The 17,245-nt window shown below is 32.9% G+C and overlaps 3 protein-coding genes across 5 annotated transcripts in view; 2 read left to right on the top strand and 1 right to left on the bottom strand.

The window, feature by feature from the left end:
• The window catches only part of LOC127869348 (uncharacterized), a 206,784-nt gene that overhangs the window by 113,605 nt on the left and 75,934 nt on the right, over positions 1-17,245 (top strand). The window lies entirely within an intron of this gene.
• The window catches only part of LOC127870168 (dipeptidyl peptidase 9-like), a 106,122-nt gene that overhangs the window by 37,488 nt on the left and 51,389 nt on the right, over positions 1-17,245 (bottom strand). The gene's annotated exons all lie outside the window — the stretch shown is intronic.
• LOC127869351 (uncharacterized) lies at positions 1,865-5,215 on the top strand. Its single transcript, XM_052411862.1, has 3 exons — positions 1,865-2,268; positions 3,704-3,877; positions 4,863-5,215. The coding sequence occupies exons 1-3, from the start codon at positions 2,220-2,222 to the stop codon at positions 5,150-5,152; spliced, it is 513 nt and encodes a 170-aa protein (XP_052267822.1). The 5' UTR covers positions 1,865-2,219; the 3' UTR covers positions 5,153-5,215.

Genomic DNA, 17,245 nt, shown 5'->3' on the forward strand with positions numbered 1-17,245 from the left:
AATATCCCCTTAGTTATTGTTAAATATCGTCATGACAACTTACTGTGATATCTTATTCAAAAAAATAAATTCTTTACAACGAAAAAATATTAGTCAATTCCTCAAAACATACTTCGGATAAGTACATGACAGTTTGACATCTGACAAGCCATTTACTTAATATGACTTGTGTACCGCCTTAGGCATCATATTATTACTATTTCGACTATTTGGTATTTTGTCATTTTACGCACGTGCAGCCAGTAAATTTTTGACAGGCGTGCGCCACTTTATTGCCCTAGAGTAATGGGTAGTGATAGACGTACCTGTTCATATCATGATTTCATAAACCTCATCTTCATTACTAAAGTTTTGCCGTTGGGCATAGATTTATTGACATGTTTGACCTATGCACCTGTAAAAATGCGCAAATATGACAAGGCAGACTTTTATATATATGCATTCATAATATAAGAACACGTATCGGTATACTTCAAAATTCAGGTCTTTGCTCCTAATCGAACTACTCAAATAATTCTTATGCGACATCGCATCTTCTGTCCATAGCGAAATTTGCTTCGATGGCACAGGGATAAATTCTCTTACTCATGACGACGCTAAGGTTATCAGAACCTCGGGCTCGGTATGTCCGAACGCTGATCAGTCAGCCGTGCTCATAAAATATAATTGTAACCCTTAAACAATTATATTAGAAATTTAATGCGTACATATCGTTATATTTTCACTGCGCTATACGCGTCAGATCGCATTAAATTCTTACTTAAAATTACTCGAGACCTTCAATATTACCGATATCCTACACATATTTGCATCAACACAATGACGTATATACATATTTACATAATATTTTTTTTAGTGTCTGTCCTATTCATATTCGCAATTACCATTACTGTTCTTATTTCATATTTTCTTTCTTTTACAATTCGGAAAACTATTTTTAAATTTTCCAATAATGTTATTTATTCGTCCTCTTTAATTTTCTTTATCATTCTAATAAACAAAACCCGCCTTATTTTCTTTATTAAAATAATAAACAAAACTGTCTTAAATAATCTAAATTCCTAAGTTCTTAATTCTGCCAATGTAAAATTACTAGATAAATTCATTGAATATTTTTTTATATTTGCTCCTTCTTCGATTTTTTCTATTATATTAATAAATAAAATCATCCACAAATTTTCTTTATTAAAATAATAAACAAAACTGTTTTAAATACTCTTATTTTTCCTTTTACATTTTAATTTAATGAAAATTTACAATCATTCCAACAATTTAAAATGTATTGGTATGCAAAAAAAAACATATGTCCGTACATAATCCTATATTCTAACAATACCAAAAATATATATAAAAATTCTTTAAATACTCTCTGTGTGTACACCTTTAATTTAATGATTTCCATAACTCATAAAAATAATGTAAAACTCAAATATCTCTTTTTATTCTCGATTCACCGCTATTTATAAAAATGTACCGATAAATGCAAAATTGGCATGATTTTAATATTTGCAAAATTTGTTCATACATAATTTATTATCATCATTATTATGTTTAACATCTAACTACATAAAATTCTTTAAACAATTCTTAAAAATTTCGTTGTCATGACGCCTTTTACTTTCATTTTCTACTTTATAAATTTTGAAATTTCCTCTCCTCTTCATGAAAAAATGCATAAAAGGGCATCATATGTCATCGTCAAATTAGACGAGGAAAATGCACCAAGTTATTGCCCATGGCTGGGTTCACTAATTAGTTATGTCTATGGTAAGCACATGCAGCACTGTTAAGGATGTTCGATCGTTTCCACTTTACGGTAATTGATTAACTATATCGTGAAAATTAAAAACCGTTATATATTTTCACGGTTTCAAAATATTAGGTTGGAATAAACGAGTGTAAATTCTAGTTTTACTGTTTTGATTATGCGCCTTTAAATTTTCGGCATTTACATATTTTCGAGATTTACTGCATTGAAACCAAGCGTTCGATTGCTTGACGTCACTTCGTGATCGACATCGATGAAACGCTTGCTTACGCTGTAGATGTTATTTTCTGTGCAAATACAAGCGTCTATTGATAACGAAACGATAATTTGTCAACAATGAGAATCAGATACTTGGCTTAATAATTTTCATTTAAAATGTCTAATTTGGATATAATTCGGAATACAAAACGAAACTTAAAAGGTATTGAAAACAACAACGTTCAAAAGAACAATGTGGATTTCAATAGAAAGACTATTTCCACCGACAATCAGGATTTCCGGTATGACCACTGTTATTTTGACGATTTTTCTATCGGTTCGTCGGTAAGCGCGGCCACAAGTGACAACAGCGATGCTAGTTGGATATAAAATTGGTAGACGTGTCGTAGAACTCGACACATTGACCGAATCGCTTTTAGCATGCAGTGCTTGTCAAGTGCCCATGAATTTACTTAACACTGTAAAAAGCAGGGATTTCGGACAGGCATGTGTTTTGGACATACAGTTTAGCAATTGTGGTGCAGTAAATAATGTGGCTACTGGACGGAAACATGGCAGAGTTTATGACATGATCACAAAGCTTGCATTTGGGTAAGACTTCTTTGTCTTTTTGGTACATTGGTGCATTATATCATGATTTATTGTCTAAATTACTGATACTTTTGAATACATTCAGATAGTTATCACTAAGTAATTCGCGTGTAGTCTACATGCATACATTTTTTATATTGTACTTGCTATATTTTTCCTTCATATTTTGTCTGATTTACTGCCAGTAAACACAATTACAGTAGAATGTGAATGGTTGTCCTTAGTTAAACATGTATATTTTAAAGTGACATAAGTTTATTTTCTTCCTGCAGTCCTAGTTATTAATACCGGTAATAAATATGAAATTTTACAAGTTTACAAAACATAAATATTCTCAATTTGTCAAATACGTATTGGTTTTGAAAATAAAGGGCTTGAATTAATTCTTATTTGTGTGTATGTAGATCACTAGGTCTTATAAAATGTTGTAACTTTTGTAAATTAGTGACATTATTTCATATTATTTTATTCCGCATAAGCATATTCTAGCATTGTGCATTGTCAACTGTTCTGTCATGTACTGCAATCTGTTTCAGGTAAATCAAAAACTGGGTGTTTCACCTGGGACTTTCACATCGAAACTGGCCCTTCTCCATGACCCTCAGCACAAAAACAGAAAGGCTATAGCTGTTACTCGTGCAGCAAAACAGTGACGCATAAGACTTAAAACTCGAACGGTATTTTTAAATATGGGCATTTTATATTTAAAACACAGTATTCTTCATTTGTATGCCCCCAATTGGCGACATAGTTTTCGCACTGTCCGTGGGTCGGTCAGTCCCTCACACTTGTCGTGCCTTCTCTCTAATTCAAGTAGTTTTCATCCGATCTTCACCAAACTGGGTTTCTTACAATTGTATGGATTATTTTTTTATATAGTTACAAAGTTGGAGTTTGGGGCATCCGTGTCGTGTGGACACATTTCTTGTTGTAGATTGTATCAATAGATCCATCAATTATATATGCAAAGTAGTAGTAACATTTAAAAGCATATGCTAATGTTTGTAAATTGATTATTGTAAAAGCATTAATGTGCTGTGTAATCATTTCTTTAAATAAAAATCGGAGATAACCCATGAAGGTGCAAGCAAATGTTCCAATTTGAAATTCTGTTTTTCTGTTCAGGCATTCAAAGGACAGTGCAAGAAGTACGAGTGGGACCAACATACAGTTCAAACATAGAGGACCAAGACGTTGAAGTTACAACTATACCCCCACCTATACCCAAGCCTGGTCAAGCAGGGCTAGACACTAATGGGAAGGAATTTGTTTTCTTTGATTTGGAAACAAGAGGGTTAGGTGAAGTTTATTTTTAACATATTCCTTATTCACAGTGTTTATCTTGGTCCAATTCAGGTATTTAGGTACTCTAAATCTCCAAAGTTGAACTTCTATTAAAAAATATTCATATTTACTTACATGTATAACATAATTCAACCTGCTACTGCTGAGTAACTCAATGTGTCAGAGATATCGTGTGAATTGTTGGTCAACCTAGCATATGATTGAATTGCAACAAGAGTTATGTTCAGACTAATTTCTCATTTTGCTTTCATATAATACATCATTCTTAATCTTTATTGATAAAATGATAGTAAATACCACTTAGATGATGCAATGTTACATTACCCACAACTGGCTTTAGTATATTATTGTGCATCATTTAAGAATTTAAACACTCTTCTCTTCGCTTCTTCAGATTTATGAATACATAAGATCATTAGATGTTAACAACTTACTTTGATATATCCATGAATGGAAGAAAAGAGCGTTTCAATTTTCATAATAACAGTTATTATGCCCCCTTTGGAAGAGAGAGTTAATATTGTTTTGCCGGATGTTTGTCTGTGGGTAGATCATTAAGTTTCCGATCAATAATTTGTCAACTTTTTCACTGAATGGCTTTTTACTCTCCATGTGCATAGGGATTGGACAGTATATAACCCCCATTTAAATTATGGTCACTTAGTCAAAGGTCACAATAAGTGTGAAAATTGTTTCCGATCAATAACCCTTCAACTGAAAATTCTCTTAAACCACAATGCATAGAGAATGAATGTGAAGGAACCTCTTCTACGATTGTTTAATTAAGCTTCAAAAAAAGTCCTGTCCTGGTGGGGGGGGGGGGGCAATGTTTTTCCCTTTTATATTTATTGTAAACACTTCAAATGTATTTTAAGAAGTTTACATTGTACTTGGGGGAGCGACCCAGGGCTCTGTGATTAACGGGGCTAAAATGGATTTTGTGCAATTTCTATTTAAAATTTTTGTTTTGTTTTTTCAGAGCACACTTCTCACATAATTCAGATAGCTGCAGTGCATTCAACTGGTCAATTTTCAACATATGTGATGCATGAGAAGAAGATTTCCTTGCAAGCGTCAGAAATAACTGGAGTGACAGTTGTTAGCGACTCTATGCTTGTCAAGAGACAAACAGTAACAGCTGTCCCCATCAAATCTGCATTGACAAGTTTTATAACATTCTTACAGAAATGTTCACCAATTATTTTAGTTGGGCATAATATAGAGTCTTTTGATTGTAAAGTGTTGCTCCGTGCTATCCATACTTGTTGAAAAATGTTTGAGTTTCAGCAAAATATTTGTGGCTTTTTAGATACTTAAAAATGTTAAAGGAAATATTACCAATCATATAAGCGGGAACATTTAGTTAAAGACGTCATTGGTGAATTATACATGGCACATGGCGCTATACAGGATATTTTAGCTTTACAAAAGTTAGTGAACTTAGTTCCTTTTGACCAAAAATTGTTAACAAATATTCATTCAGCTTTTACCGAGCAGTGTTAACATACAATGTGTAACTAAAGTTTGCTTCCAACATCAAATCTTTACAAACCATAATTGATACAAAATTTATAAGTCAACGTGTTGCAAGGAAAGTTGCAGGAAGTGGATTTCAACTTAAACATTTGAGTCCTGTATCAAAAAGAAACGGACTGAGTGGTTTGAGGAGCCCCCTGTCAGAGGTTACAAACGGACAAATCAGAGTAACAAAATCAAAGAAAATAATATGTACAATAGCGAGTTATTTGTTGCCTGACATCTAACCAATTGTAATTTGCATCTTGTATATAGATAAGCTATGAAATCTAATAGCTGTCACATAATTGTTTTTCCTTCTCGATGACGAACATAGTTGTGATTCTTATGTCAGTTGTATTTCTCATGTTTCACCTAAGTTGTAAGATATTTTTGGCAGTGCATTAAACCACAGATGGTGTGTGAAACATAATTGCCCAGCTTATTGTATTCTTTGTTGTTTTAAGCTTCACTGGTTCTGTGTCCGTCGTGCGTGCGTGCCTGAACGTTTCCTTTAAACATCTTCTTCTCCTAAACTACTGGTCCAATTGTGATGAAATTTCTCAGGAATGTTCCTCTTTCAACGTTGTTCAAATTATTTTAAAATACCTAATACATATGTTCAATTTACAACCAACAACATGGGTAACTGGTGGGTGGGGTAATTTAAGATGTTTATATGAACATCAACATTGTTTTTTCAGTTGTTACATCTGAAATATTTTCATAACAAGTGCGATCACGTGCCGAAAAAATGAAAACATCACAACCACAACGCGACATGAATTCAGGTCAGTTGTTTAAAACAATTATGGCAAACTTGGGGAGGGAATTTCAAAATTTATAAAGTAGAAAATGAAAGTAAAAGGCGTCATGACAACGAAATTTTTAAGAATTGTTTTAAACAACTGACCTGAATTCATGTCGCGTTGTGGTTGTGATGTTTTCATTTTTTCGGCACGTGATCGCACTTGTGATCGTACTTCGGTCGTATCCATGGTACACGGCTCCATAAAATGTACTGTGTAGCGTAATTGCGTATTCTTCGTGGAGAACACACAGTAACAACTAAAGTTCATTTCTGTTTTTATCGAGATTTATTTCTGTTAAATAATTTCTAACACAACGCTTCCAATGTTCATGAAGTACAATTTTACATCGCGGTGGCCGACATGGCCACCACGTCAAGAAAGCGTGACTACTCTACTCGATTGTCAAACTTAGCACCCCTCTTCATACAACGCAGATGCCAATTTATACAATAATGGACAAATAAATTGGGTGACGGCTGTCTGGATGATTGACTTAAACATGAGTTGAATTACCTGATACGGGATGGCTTTATGTGTGACTTACATATCTTGTGCATATATATGCCAATAATTAAGCGAGACCACGTTTGTTTAACTGCATATATGAAAATTCACCTGTCATTTAACATGAAAATATACACAAATTAACAGTGCTGCATGTGCTTACCATAGACATAACTAATTAGTGAACCCAGCCATGGGCAATAACTTGGTGCATTTTCCTCGTCTAATTTGACGATGACATATGATGCCCATTTATGCATTTCTTCATGAAGACAGATATTATGTATTCAGTTACACCGAACAAGGAATATACATGAAATACACCAATTATGCGACACATTTGACCTCATATATTGCTATCTATGTTATTTTGCGAAACACACCGACTCATTTAGCTAAACATCTCAACCAAATGACTAGTATTCTGATAATATGTAATGCAAGTGCAATTTAAGAAAAGATAGCATCTATTTAGGCTTTAAGTGCTGTATTGTGACCTTTAACTGAGTGTTTCCTATATACTGAAGGTAGGCATGTGCGTAGTGCTCAAAGCACATCATGTCACGTAGGTGACCAGATTGCTTGACAACCATTATATATATGTTCAAGTCATAACGCGGAAATACCCTACGTAGACATGTTGTGCATTTTGACTTTCGCCTTAATATTTAAAATTTACCTTAAAAGCGCCACGTAGTTTTCCGCGTGACGCAATATGTCATACATATGAACCTATGTGCCTACTTTAAAATACTTGAATGCATTATTGCAAGTTAGCTCTATAGTCCGCAGAAGTTAGAAGACAAAAACAGGTCGACACATCAAGTTATGGGATAACAAATGAAACATAGTGATAACTATTTACCTCCTTCCTACTAATTATCATGCTAGGGTTGTAATTATAAGTATAACTTTCCCGAAATGCATCTGTTAAAGCAAGGGCACGTTGCCCTTATCCAAAGTCACCATTCGTTCTTTTATCTTTCAATCAGATCAAACATAAATAATGACAAGATTTCCAGCTATTTATCGTTTGGTATCTCACACAAGGGTAACTGTGATATGCTTCACTGATAGCCATGTAATAAACACCAATTTTAGGAAGTTATGTTTACTTAAATAATAATATGATACAGACAAGCAAGACAGTTATTTATCTTGATAATAATTTTACGAACTCCAAACAAACATGAAGATTGAGTTGTTTCTGTTGAAAAGCTTAACACAATAGAGATCAAAACCCGCAATATGAACAAAGCAATCTAATCTAGCATACCACGCAAAACAAAACCTTGCGCGCACTGAACAGCTGTTTCACAATAACATCTGACGCATTAGGAAGAAATATACCGTTCTTGCAGTTTGACATTTGTGAGAGCAAACATATTTAAATGTGCATTCACTTACGCGAGAGGCATAGACAAATCCAAACATGGCTTAAAGTATCCGATACTTTGGTTACCTAGATTAAAACGCCGCTGTCTAACTGAATGCACTGACGCTTAAGAATAGCACGTTCCTAATACGGGAATATACATGGTTTATATTTATCAAATCGGTTCTGCGCTTGTTTAATTAAATACTCTCAAATAGTTATATTCGTTCAGTTGTATTTGTGGTTTTAAAAAGCTACATTAATTGAAACATTATTGATGAATTATACTAGTATATTTACAAAACCAGTGGGGGTAATTATCTTTAACAATTAAACATAATAATACAACTCAATTCGACATAAAACTGTTAAACATTTAACCGTAAGCGCGTACACTACCCTCGTGGAAGTCCATCAGTAGCATATTGACCCGAATCTTTCCTTAAATCATGGGGTTACAATCGAATGCGAAAAGAGCCGGGCAATTTGTCGTATTGTACCGTATATTGAGGTTACGTGAAGATTTAAACAATATGTTAGTGTTTAGTTAGACAACTTACGTATTCTATCATTATGCAAAATAAACAAAAACAATCAATCGGGAAATGATTAAAAAATTGCACACATTCGTTTAGGTTCAACTTAAACAGAACGGCACACACGTTTCTTAAACCATAGTGATTTAAAAGTGTGTGCACCCTTGAAACTTATGACTAGTATGCTTAAACGTATACATTTTGTGATGCATTTGAAGTGTTTTATCAATATTTTGCGAAGACAACATGTTTAACCATTCTTGGTTTCAGTATCTCATGATATAAAATTGAAGAAATTTCAAGAACGTTGGAGCATTAGATGAGCACAAGTAGGGACAGCACTTCCGCCGCCCACTGCGGGTGCGCTTTCAATTTTATATTAATCCTTGCGTTTTAGTATTATACATTATAATGTTGAAAATTTATGCGGTAACGGTAATATGACAGCAGTTGTACAACTATATAACGATACATTATGACCTCAGGAAACTATATTCGCTCATTTCAATAACACATAATGAAGAAATATTGATGGCAACTTAAATATATCCTTCAGATACTCATTGGAACCAAAGACGTAAAGGCATAACATAAATAACCACGTTAAACGTATAGCATGTATATTTGCATACAACTATTTTGTTTGTAGAGCTTTTATTCTCAATAATTTACCAACATGTGGTATTGCATATAAATCCTTAAGGGCAAGTTGTATAACTCAATGTGTATAATCCTAAATGCAGTGTGCAATGCAATACATGTACTGGCTATGATAAGTTACTGTGTTTGTACTTTGGCATTATCAACGGGCATGCAACTAGTAAATGCCATTGCAATGAATACAGTTGTGGTCGATTAGGTTTACATGACCACTTTATGTCAAGTGCATGGCAAAATATATGTCATAACTGCGACTGAGTTACTCGTTCCCAAAAATTATGTACTTTATTCAACATACCGAACTTGTGATAATCCATGGATATGACACTTACAAAGATAATGAAAGATCAAACGTTTTTAAAATAACAGTTGTTTATTGCCTTTAATCGGATATACCCTTAATCATATTATCAACGTTCACTTCTCAAAAACATAATACAAAATAGACTAAAAACGAACTACCAAGTGTCCAATGGAAATGTATGAGTTTAAAGAATGCCTAAGATTTCCATTACTAAAAGAGCTTACTGAATAATGTACACGACCTTTGTAATCGGGGGTATACACAACACTTTTTTTTCAATTGGTTTAATGGGTATGCGATAGTGTGCCTGTTAATAAGAACCCAAACAAATAATTGTTTATTTATACGATAAATAAACCATTAGTTAAAATACCCGTTATCATGCTTGATATGAAATATTGCAAGTGTACCTTTAAAAGGTTGGGTGTGTGTAATTTAGAGATGATCACATTCTAACATGTCGTTTGGGTATTCCTATATTTACCGTCTGTTAGTCAGTGGTTTCGTATGTTTTGCTATTGTGCACACCGATAATTCGTGTTTATCGTCTCAATCTGTAATCATGAATCACAGGTAAACACGGATTGTGAACAATGGTCTTTGTTAAGTCATGAACTTGTAGAATGTCGATCTGGTTAAACAAAACAATTATGTTCCTCTTAGGTCCGATAGGGAAGTTAAAGATGCAACAATAACATGCAATGGACTCGTTCAAGGATTAACACAATTCAAGTGTAACATAAAAGTGTTAAAGATTCAAGCAGCAAGGTACTAGGTATTTTAACACGCAAAAAAAAACTTCTGACCAGGGACAAGTTCAAAAAAATGGTTTCGATATTAATTGTTTCAATACTATCAACGTCACCGAATCTTACGTGTCCAGAGAAAGCGTAAGTATTTATTGAATGCCTATGATGTTTTAATCAAACTCAAAAGCTGTTCATATTACTAGACCGCAGTTGTTTTAAATCATGTGTATCTTTTAACCATACGATTGCAATGTTTTGTTCACACAACCTGGCGGTCGTTAAGACTGTCATTTACTAGTATTCATCGCTTTCAGCAGTAGGTAAGAGCCGCGTGTGGAAACCTGAGTGAACAGTTTATGGAGTTCAACATAAAGGGTAAGTCGCCTTAATTTTCGTTAAGATAATATTAATGATACTAATAAATGATAATTATATATTAATATCATTGTTGTTAGTATTATTATTAGTTTTACTACTTATGTTAATAATTATTATAAAATTTATTATTTTTAGTTGTAGTAGGGTTAAAAATAATGAAGTATCATAAATAAAATAATAAAAATGATTATCATTAGTAGTATTAAACTTGTTATAATATTTCGTATGATGACTGTTAAAGCATTTAATTATGTTGCGAATACATTAGCACAATGTGTACGCTTACTTGAAATATAGCATACTTTCGAAATAAAATAGTTTAGCAATTTGAATGCTATCAAATCGATTTCTTGCAAGAAAAAAAAACACACATAACAAGGCGGTATAAACAAGTTCGCTAACTTAAATTAGATTTACTGTACTTAATTGGATAATTTACTGGTATATTTTTAATAGCTTTTTAGTATCAAGATCTAAGGTACAATTGTAATCTGGAATATGTCGTTTACATGTTTGGTGATATAGATCATTGTTTCCGATATATATTAAGACCAGAGTGCTTTATTAAGTTCACATATACGGCTCAAACAATGACATACTCATCGATTAAACGATTTTATTTTAATAAATTACATATCATAAAGCATCATTTGGTCCGCTTTTAGGGTTATTCCTATTAATATGTCATAACCGTTTTCTTGCAACTGAAATGTCCAAAAGGTTTGCAGATAGTATTTAATTGCGTATTTTTTATTAGTTTTCACTTGGTCTGCTTATTTAACCATAGCAGCTGACATTGATAGTTGTGTCATGTAGACAAATATCCACATATTAAAAGACAGCACTTACATTTACAGTCAACCGTTGGTATTTCCAGTTTTTATTTGAACACCATGTACCTCTATTTATTTAAAAAGGCACACTTTCTGAACAAGTTATGTTTTTATGTATGGATAAACATTTTTTTTAATTGTTATATTATGCAACTTATGATGTGCTGTTAAATATATGTTGTTTCTGCACACGTGTCAATACCCTTAGGATGGCCACAATCGTTTCTGTTTTAACTCTTATTGTGTCCATTCCTGATTCAATAAGATTAAGCGTTTACTCACATTTGTTCTTTATATTGTATTTGAAAAAATATTTATTTTAAAAATATGATTGCATGTAGATACTTTTATCGCATCATTTGCAGATAATTCGTTTTGAAAAAAACGCAACTGATACACAAATCAACAAGGCAAAAATCAAACAACATGTATGAAAAATGTCCTATGTGACTGTATTTGTATTTAATGTTGCTTCATATGCAGCATCTAAGAAAGTGCATGGGCCCTCGCTTTAGTGTATGAGTGTATAACTACAAAATTGTATTATCTCTTCATACCAAACACACACACTCTGTAATGAATGAAGTCTACAAAATGAAACCGTTGTAGTAAGTCAAGGTATTCAATGAGCAATATTTATTGTAGCTCGTTTTCAAATGTGGCTTATATAATTATCAACTAATTGAACGAAAGCTAGTCTAATAACATTGTTTAAGTAAACTGCGTTTAAATGAGAATCATGTTTTTATGATGAACGCTTATTATTAAATGTAATAATTATGTGTGTTCTTAGTAAGAACGCATTTTGTTTTTTAGGGATAACGTCGAAACGACCAGATTTACTTAATGTTCTAATCAGAGGGATGTAACTCTGTATTTGAGGGGTGTTGACTTTAAATAAAATATACCGAAATCCATCGAAACAAGTATGACGGATTTTAACGGTTTCAAACTGTTATACGAAACCACATTTTGCCAATTCAAAGCATAAATGAGCTAAAACAATGAAATGATAATTGTAGTTATTGTGGTCATTTAATGCGTGTATTTATATTATTAAGGTGCTCTTAATGACATGGGCGCTCTACACAATCGCATGCTGGTGAATCGAACAGTAACTACTGGTAAACATGCATCAAGTATTACTTGAACGCATATTGAATTTTCATTCTGCATCAGTCTTTAAGAATTGTGTGCAAAATTGCACTCGTTTGTTAACCAGTATTGTTTTTTTAAAGTCGATTTTAGTCGCGTGCAGTTGCCTCCTAACGTATTTAACTGCGTTATTTTACAAACACATGCGGTGCTTTAAATCATGCAAGCACATTAACCTCTTTATAAAGTTACAAATGACCATGGGTGCACACACACGTAGACAAGCATGTGTTTTGCAACCAAAACGTACATAGGAATACAGTGTTTGTGAATTCAACTTATATTGTACTTATCGCTTCTTGTACAATTAAAATAAGATTGAAGTTCTGTGCATGTGACTGTGCATGCTATTTTCCATCGAATATGCTAGCCATAGCTTATAAGTTAATCTAATATGTCTGCCATCCTTGTACAGCAGTTTAGCAGCCTTCAAAATATCAAACTCTACTATTTGTGGACATCAGCCACTTGTGCTCCGCGGCTCTTAACCAGTCGAACACGGCTTAACCTAGCCAGCAGCTCGATTGGTACGCCCAAATGTGTTAACCGGTATGTTGCAACACTGTTTATTATTATGCAACTTTATGTTTATTGGAAACGGGTGTTCATTCGATGAAATCGTTGAATTATTTGGCATGTTATAGTTTCAAATGACGTAAGATTGATTACAATAACTAACAATACTTCAGCATCAAGAAATGGTTAGCAAAGTGTTAGTTAAGTAATGTTCTTATTAATATAGGGCATATTCAATGCATTTGTAAGTGTTGGCAAAAGAGACGCAATCAACCATGGGTAAACAATCATAAATTAAGAGGATATAAGTCTACTTATTTATACTGTGTCTTGTGATGATTTTTTTTATCAGTAGTTGACAGTATCAATGTGCGCATGGTGGCTCGAACCCACACCTCACCAGCTCAAAGGCAATGCCCGAGAGTCAGTCAATATTAGAGCCCCCTCAGTTGATGCGTCAGTATGATATGCTTCAAACTTTGAAATACATTAAGGTGACCGCGTTATAACCATTTTTTAACGCTTTATTCTTGTTTGTAGCATTATGATACCGACGTAAATAAAAAGCGATAGGATGATGATTGTGTACCAACCCACAAAATAACCATACTATATCGAATCAATGTAATTATTTGTATCCCATTTTCAACGCGACATTGACGGTATAACACCTTATGGAATATACTAGCCTGTATTCAACCTTGTGGGATATACATGTCGCGTGCACGGACTACTGTTTACTTTACCACTGAATGATGTTTCATAAGAAAAAAAGTCGAGAAAACTTTAGCTTCAAAATTATACAACCTTCAACCTTTAAATTTAGTCATATGACATTATGTTTCGTTATCCGTATAATGAATCAGCTGATTGATGGCGTCATAAAATGACATACTTCATTTTCCCCAAATTTTTTGACGATTTATTACAAACGCGACTTATTTCACATGTACATGTATATATAATGTATATCGACATATTTGAATTGTCAATTTATCACACTTTCCTTATTTCGTGTAATGTGCATTGTTTATAATCCATGCATATACATTTGACATTTAAGATGTACAACAAGCCATAAAAATATCGCACAATTCATAAATAATATACAATATTTGCTTTCCGATTTAATTCACGTTAGGCATAGAGCTGTGTAAAGCATAAGATGGTAAAAATAGCACCACACTGGAATTCGGAACGTCCCATTTTGTACACGGGTATTATCCACTCATTTATCTGTTGTGTAATGGAATGTTTTCCATTCTTTGTGTATTTATATATTAAATTATTTTCTTGTACATTAAGGGCACTAACCATAGACAAATAAAACATTGTGCTAGTTTAAACATAAGTATGTTTTTATGCAGAAATCTGTAAATGCAACCGAGTTTACCAACGGCTATTATTTGATAAACTGCTCCGGTTCATTTTAACAGCAGTAATGTACATAGAGTACATGACGTAGCGTGTGACGAAGAAGAAAATTTATTGAGTTCGTAAACTCATTTGAATATAGTGATAGGTTGGCATACGGGTCTTTATTTAACTTTGCTAATATACTAATTAAAGACCCTAGATACAAAATCGTCAATTTATGAGTTAAATGGATTATTAGATGGATTTTAAAGGATAACTAAAGGTAAGATACTAGTCTAGTTCGAACGAGTTTTGGTTTTTGTTTGTACTTGTGTCGTTCCCTGTTCTCGTGGAAATTATTTTAACATGGGCGCCATTGATGCATCGGATCACACACGGCATACCCATAACATTATATAAAAAATAATGCGCGTCCTTAAATTCGTCGTCCAAAGTCGGAAAACGTATTGCCCTGTATATTACGTCAAAAAAGTTTCAGTCGCTGCAATTGTCTGTTTACTCGTCGAAATTGTCAAGGTCGTCGATGGTGTACATGTATGTTGACATCGACATCATTTTGTCAGGAGCAATCGCCGCCATATTGGATTTTGATAATTTTCTTTCGAAAATAAAATGAATTATAGTAAAGTAAAATCTTCTTTTCGCGGTCGTAATGTGTTACAATTCGCATACTGCGTAAAATTGAATCGAGGCATATGGTGATATTTTTACTTGTTTTAAAGTTTGTGTGTGAATTTTTTATGACTATTTTGCGTACCAGAACAAATACATTTATATCACAACGCATGGTTACATTCGTTAGATTTTAAGCGCTTTTAAGACTGAATTAAAATTATTGTTAAAAGGTTATTATATATTTTTATGTTTAATGTCACGCTGAAAAAAATCTAATGGGATAAATAGAATACTAGGATTAGCGTTGAATACAGAGAAGTTTATGTTGCTCGGCTCGAACACCGAAAGCGCTCGCCAAGGCTCGCGCTCCCGGCGATCTGAGCCTCACAACATAAACTTCTCTGTATTCAACGCTAACCTAGTATTCTCTATATACTTAATTTATATTTATATTTAACTTATCGGTCTTAACCTTGAACAACTAATAAAAACAAATTAATCAAATCTATATAACGTCCAAATTTGTAGGTCTTTCCTTCTGTATCGGTTTGAACGTGCAAAATCAATTACATTTTATGACGTTAGTTTACCATTGGGATTGTAAAACAACTTACAGAGTTTCGGACGGAGAATATAAGATATAGTGTGACATACCATGGTCTTTTTGTCAGCAAATGACAACATAGTTTATTATGTATATTTACTGTGCTTAACAGCTTAAATAGTATTTTTATTTTTCTGGATGAGATTTTTAAAGGAAAACGTACAATGGTGTTTTAAGACACAAAATAACGTCATAGTACAACTTGACAGAATCGGAATAACATCAAACATAGTCGTATAGACAATCCCAGAATCGATAACATGGGCGCCGCCAAATTGGCTATTACGTAACCCGCGATTGAAAACGGTACTGAGGAATTTGACAGATTACAACGTTATCATAGTGTACACCCGCTTTATTCCAATAAACAGTACTTTATGACTTCGCACATTAGGATTGAAAACAAGTGAAATATGAAACCAAGTGTCGATATGTATCACATCGTAAATCAATATAATTTAAATTAAAAATATACACGATAGATTCATAAAATATGTGTCTCTGCAACAATATTCAGTGACAACACGTAATGTTTAAGGCCGAGTTGGCATTTTTAAGCATACCTTTCAGCATAATGCCTTTGTATAAAATTTGATTATTTCTTTATGGAATACAATTATTCAAGCATAATTATAAAGGTATAGAAAGATCTAAAGTGTGAAGTAAACGTTGTGATTTTAGCGTAAATAGTGCCGGAGATATTAACAAAGATCTATCAATATATAAAGATTGGAAACATCCATTCAGACCATATTTTTTGGATAGATCTTTGATATTAATTAGATAGATTTAAGATCGATGTAGACAATTAAATTGATATCTGCCTTTGTTTAAGCCTATATTATTTCTTATTAAATGTCGTACTTTCTATACTTTCCGGAGATATTCATTAAGAAACGTTGCAAGATTAAAGACTTAGGACGACTTCTTTAATTGAATAATACATCTCTTCGTTTGTCTAAACAGTTTCCATTTCGCTATTAATATTTCCCTTGTAAGTGTCATTTTAAAGGTAATATACTAAGCTATAGCCGAAATGAAGTTTGTGATTCTAAAATTGTTTCGTATATCTTTGCTATCGAAACTCCGTAAGATTTTCAGGTAGAGATTTTTTAATAATTAAAATTATGTATCTAGTTTAGTCTAAGACTAGAGTGGTTTTTAGCAATCTTTTATTAAAAAATCGATCTCAAGCTAATACAAAAATAACAAGCCGGAAATGAATTTTGTGATTTAAATGAACAAGTATCGGAGTTATTCGCTTGCAAAACTGTGTAAGATGTCAGGATATGTCATACTTTTTTATTGAAAAGGACATATCAGCTTTAATCTACAACTTTTTTTTATTATTATTTAAATAACGTTTTACATGTTGCCTGAAATATTAGTAAATTTTCTTAATAACATCTTAATTCACGATTGACATGTT

The sequence above is a fragment of the Dreissena polymorpha genome, chromosome 2, assembly GCF_020536995.1.
Source record: "Dreissena polymorpha isolate Duluth1 chromosome 2, UMN_Dpol_1.0, whole genome shotgun sequence".
NCBI classification, from domain to species: Eukaryota; Metazoa; Mollusca; class Bivalvia; order Myida; family Dreissenidae; genus Dreissena; species Dreissena polymorpha.

What these genes read in the sequence shown, in the direction of transcription:
- LOC127869351 (XM_052411862.1), top strand. Translation starts at nt 2,220, where the DNA reads ATGTGGATTTCAATAGAAAGACTATTTCCACCGACAATCAGGATTTCC. An exon ending in ACCGACAATCAGGATTTCCG is followed by an intron (nt 2,269 to 3,703) that starts GTATGACCACTG and finishes TTTTCTGTTCAG; the next exon opens with GCATTCAAAGGACAGTGCAA. An exon ending in TTTGGAAACAAGAGGGTTAG is followed by an intron (nt 3,878 to 4,862) that starts GTGAAGTTTATT and finishes TTGTTTTTTCAG; the next exon opens with AGCACACTTCTCACATAATT.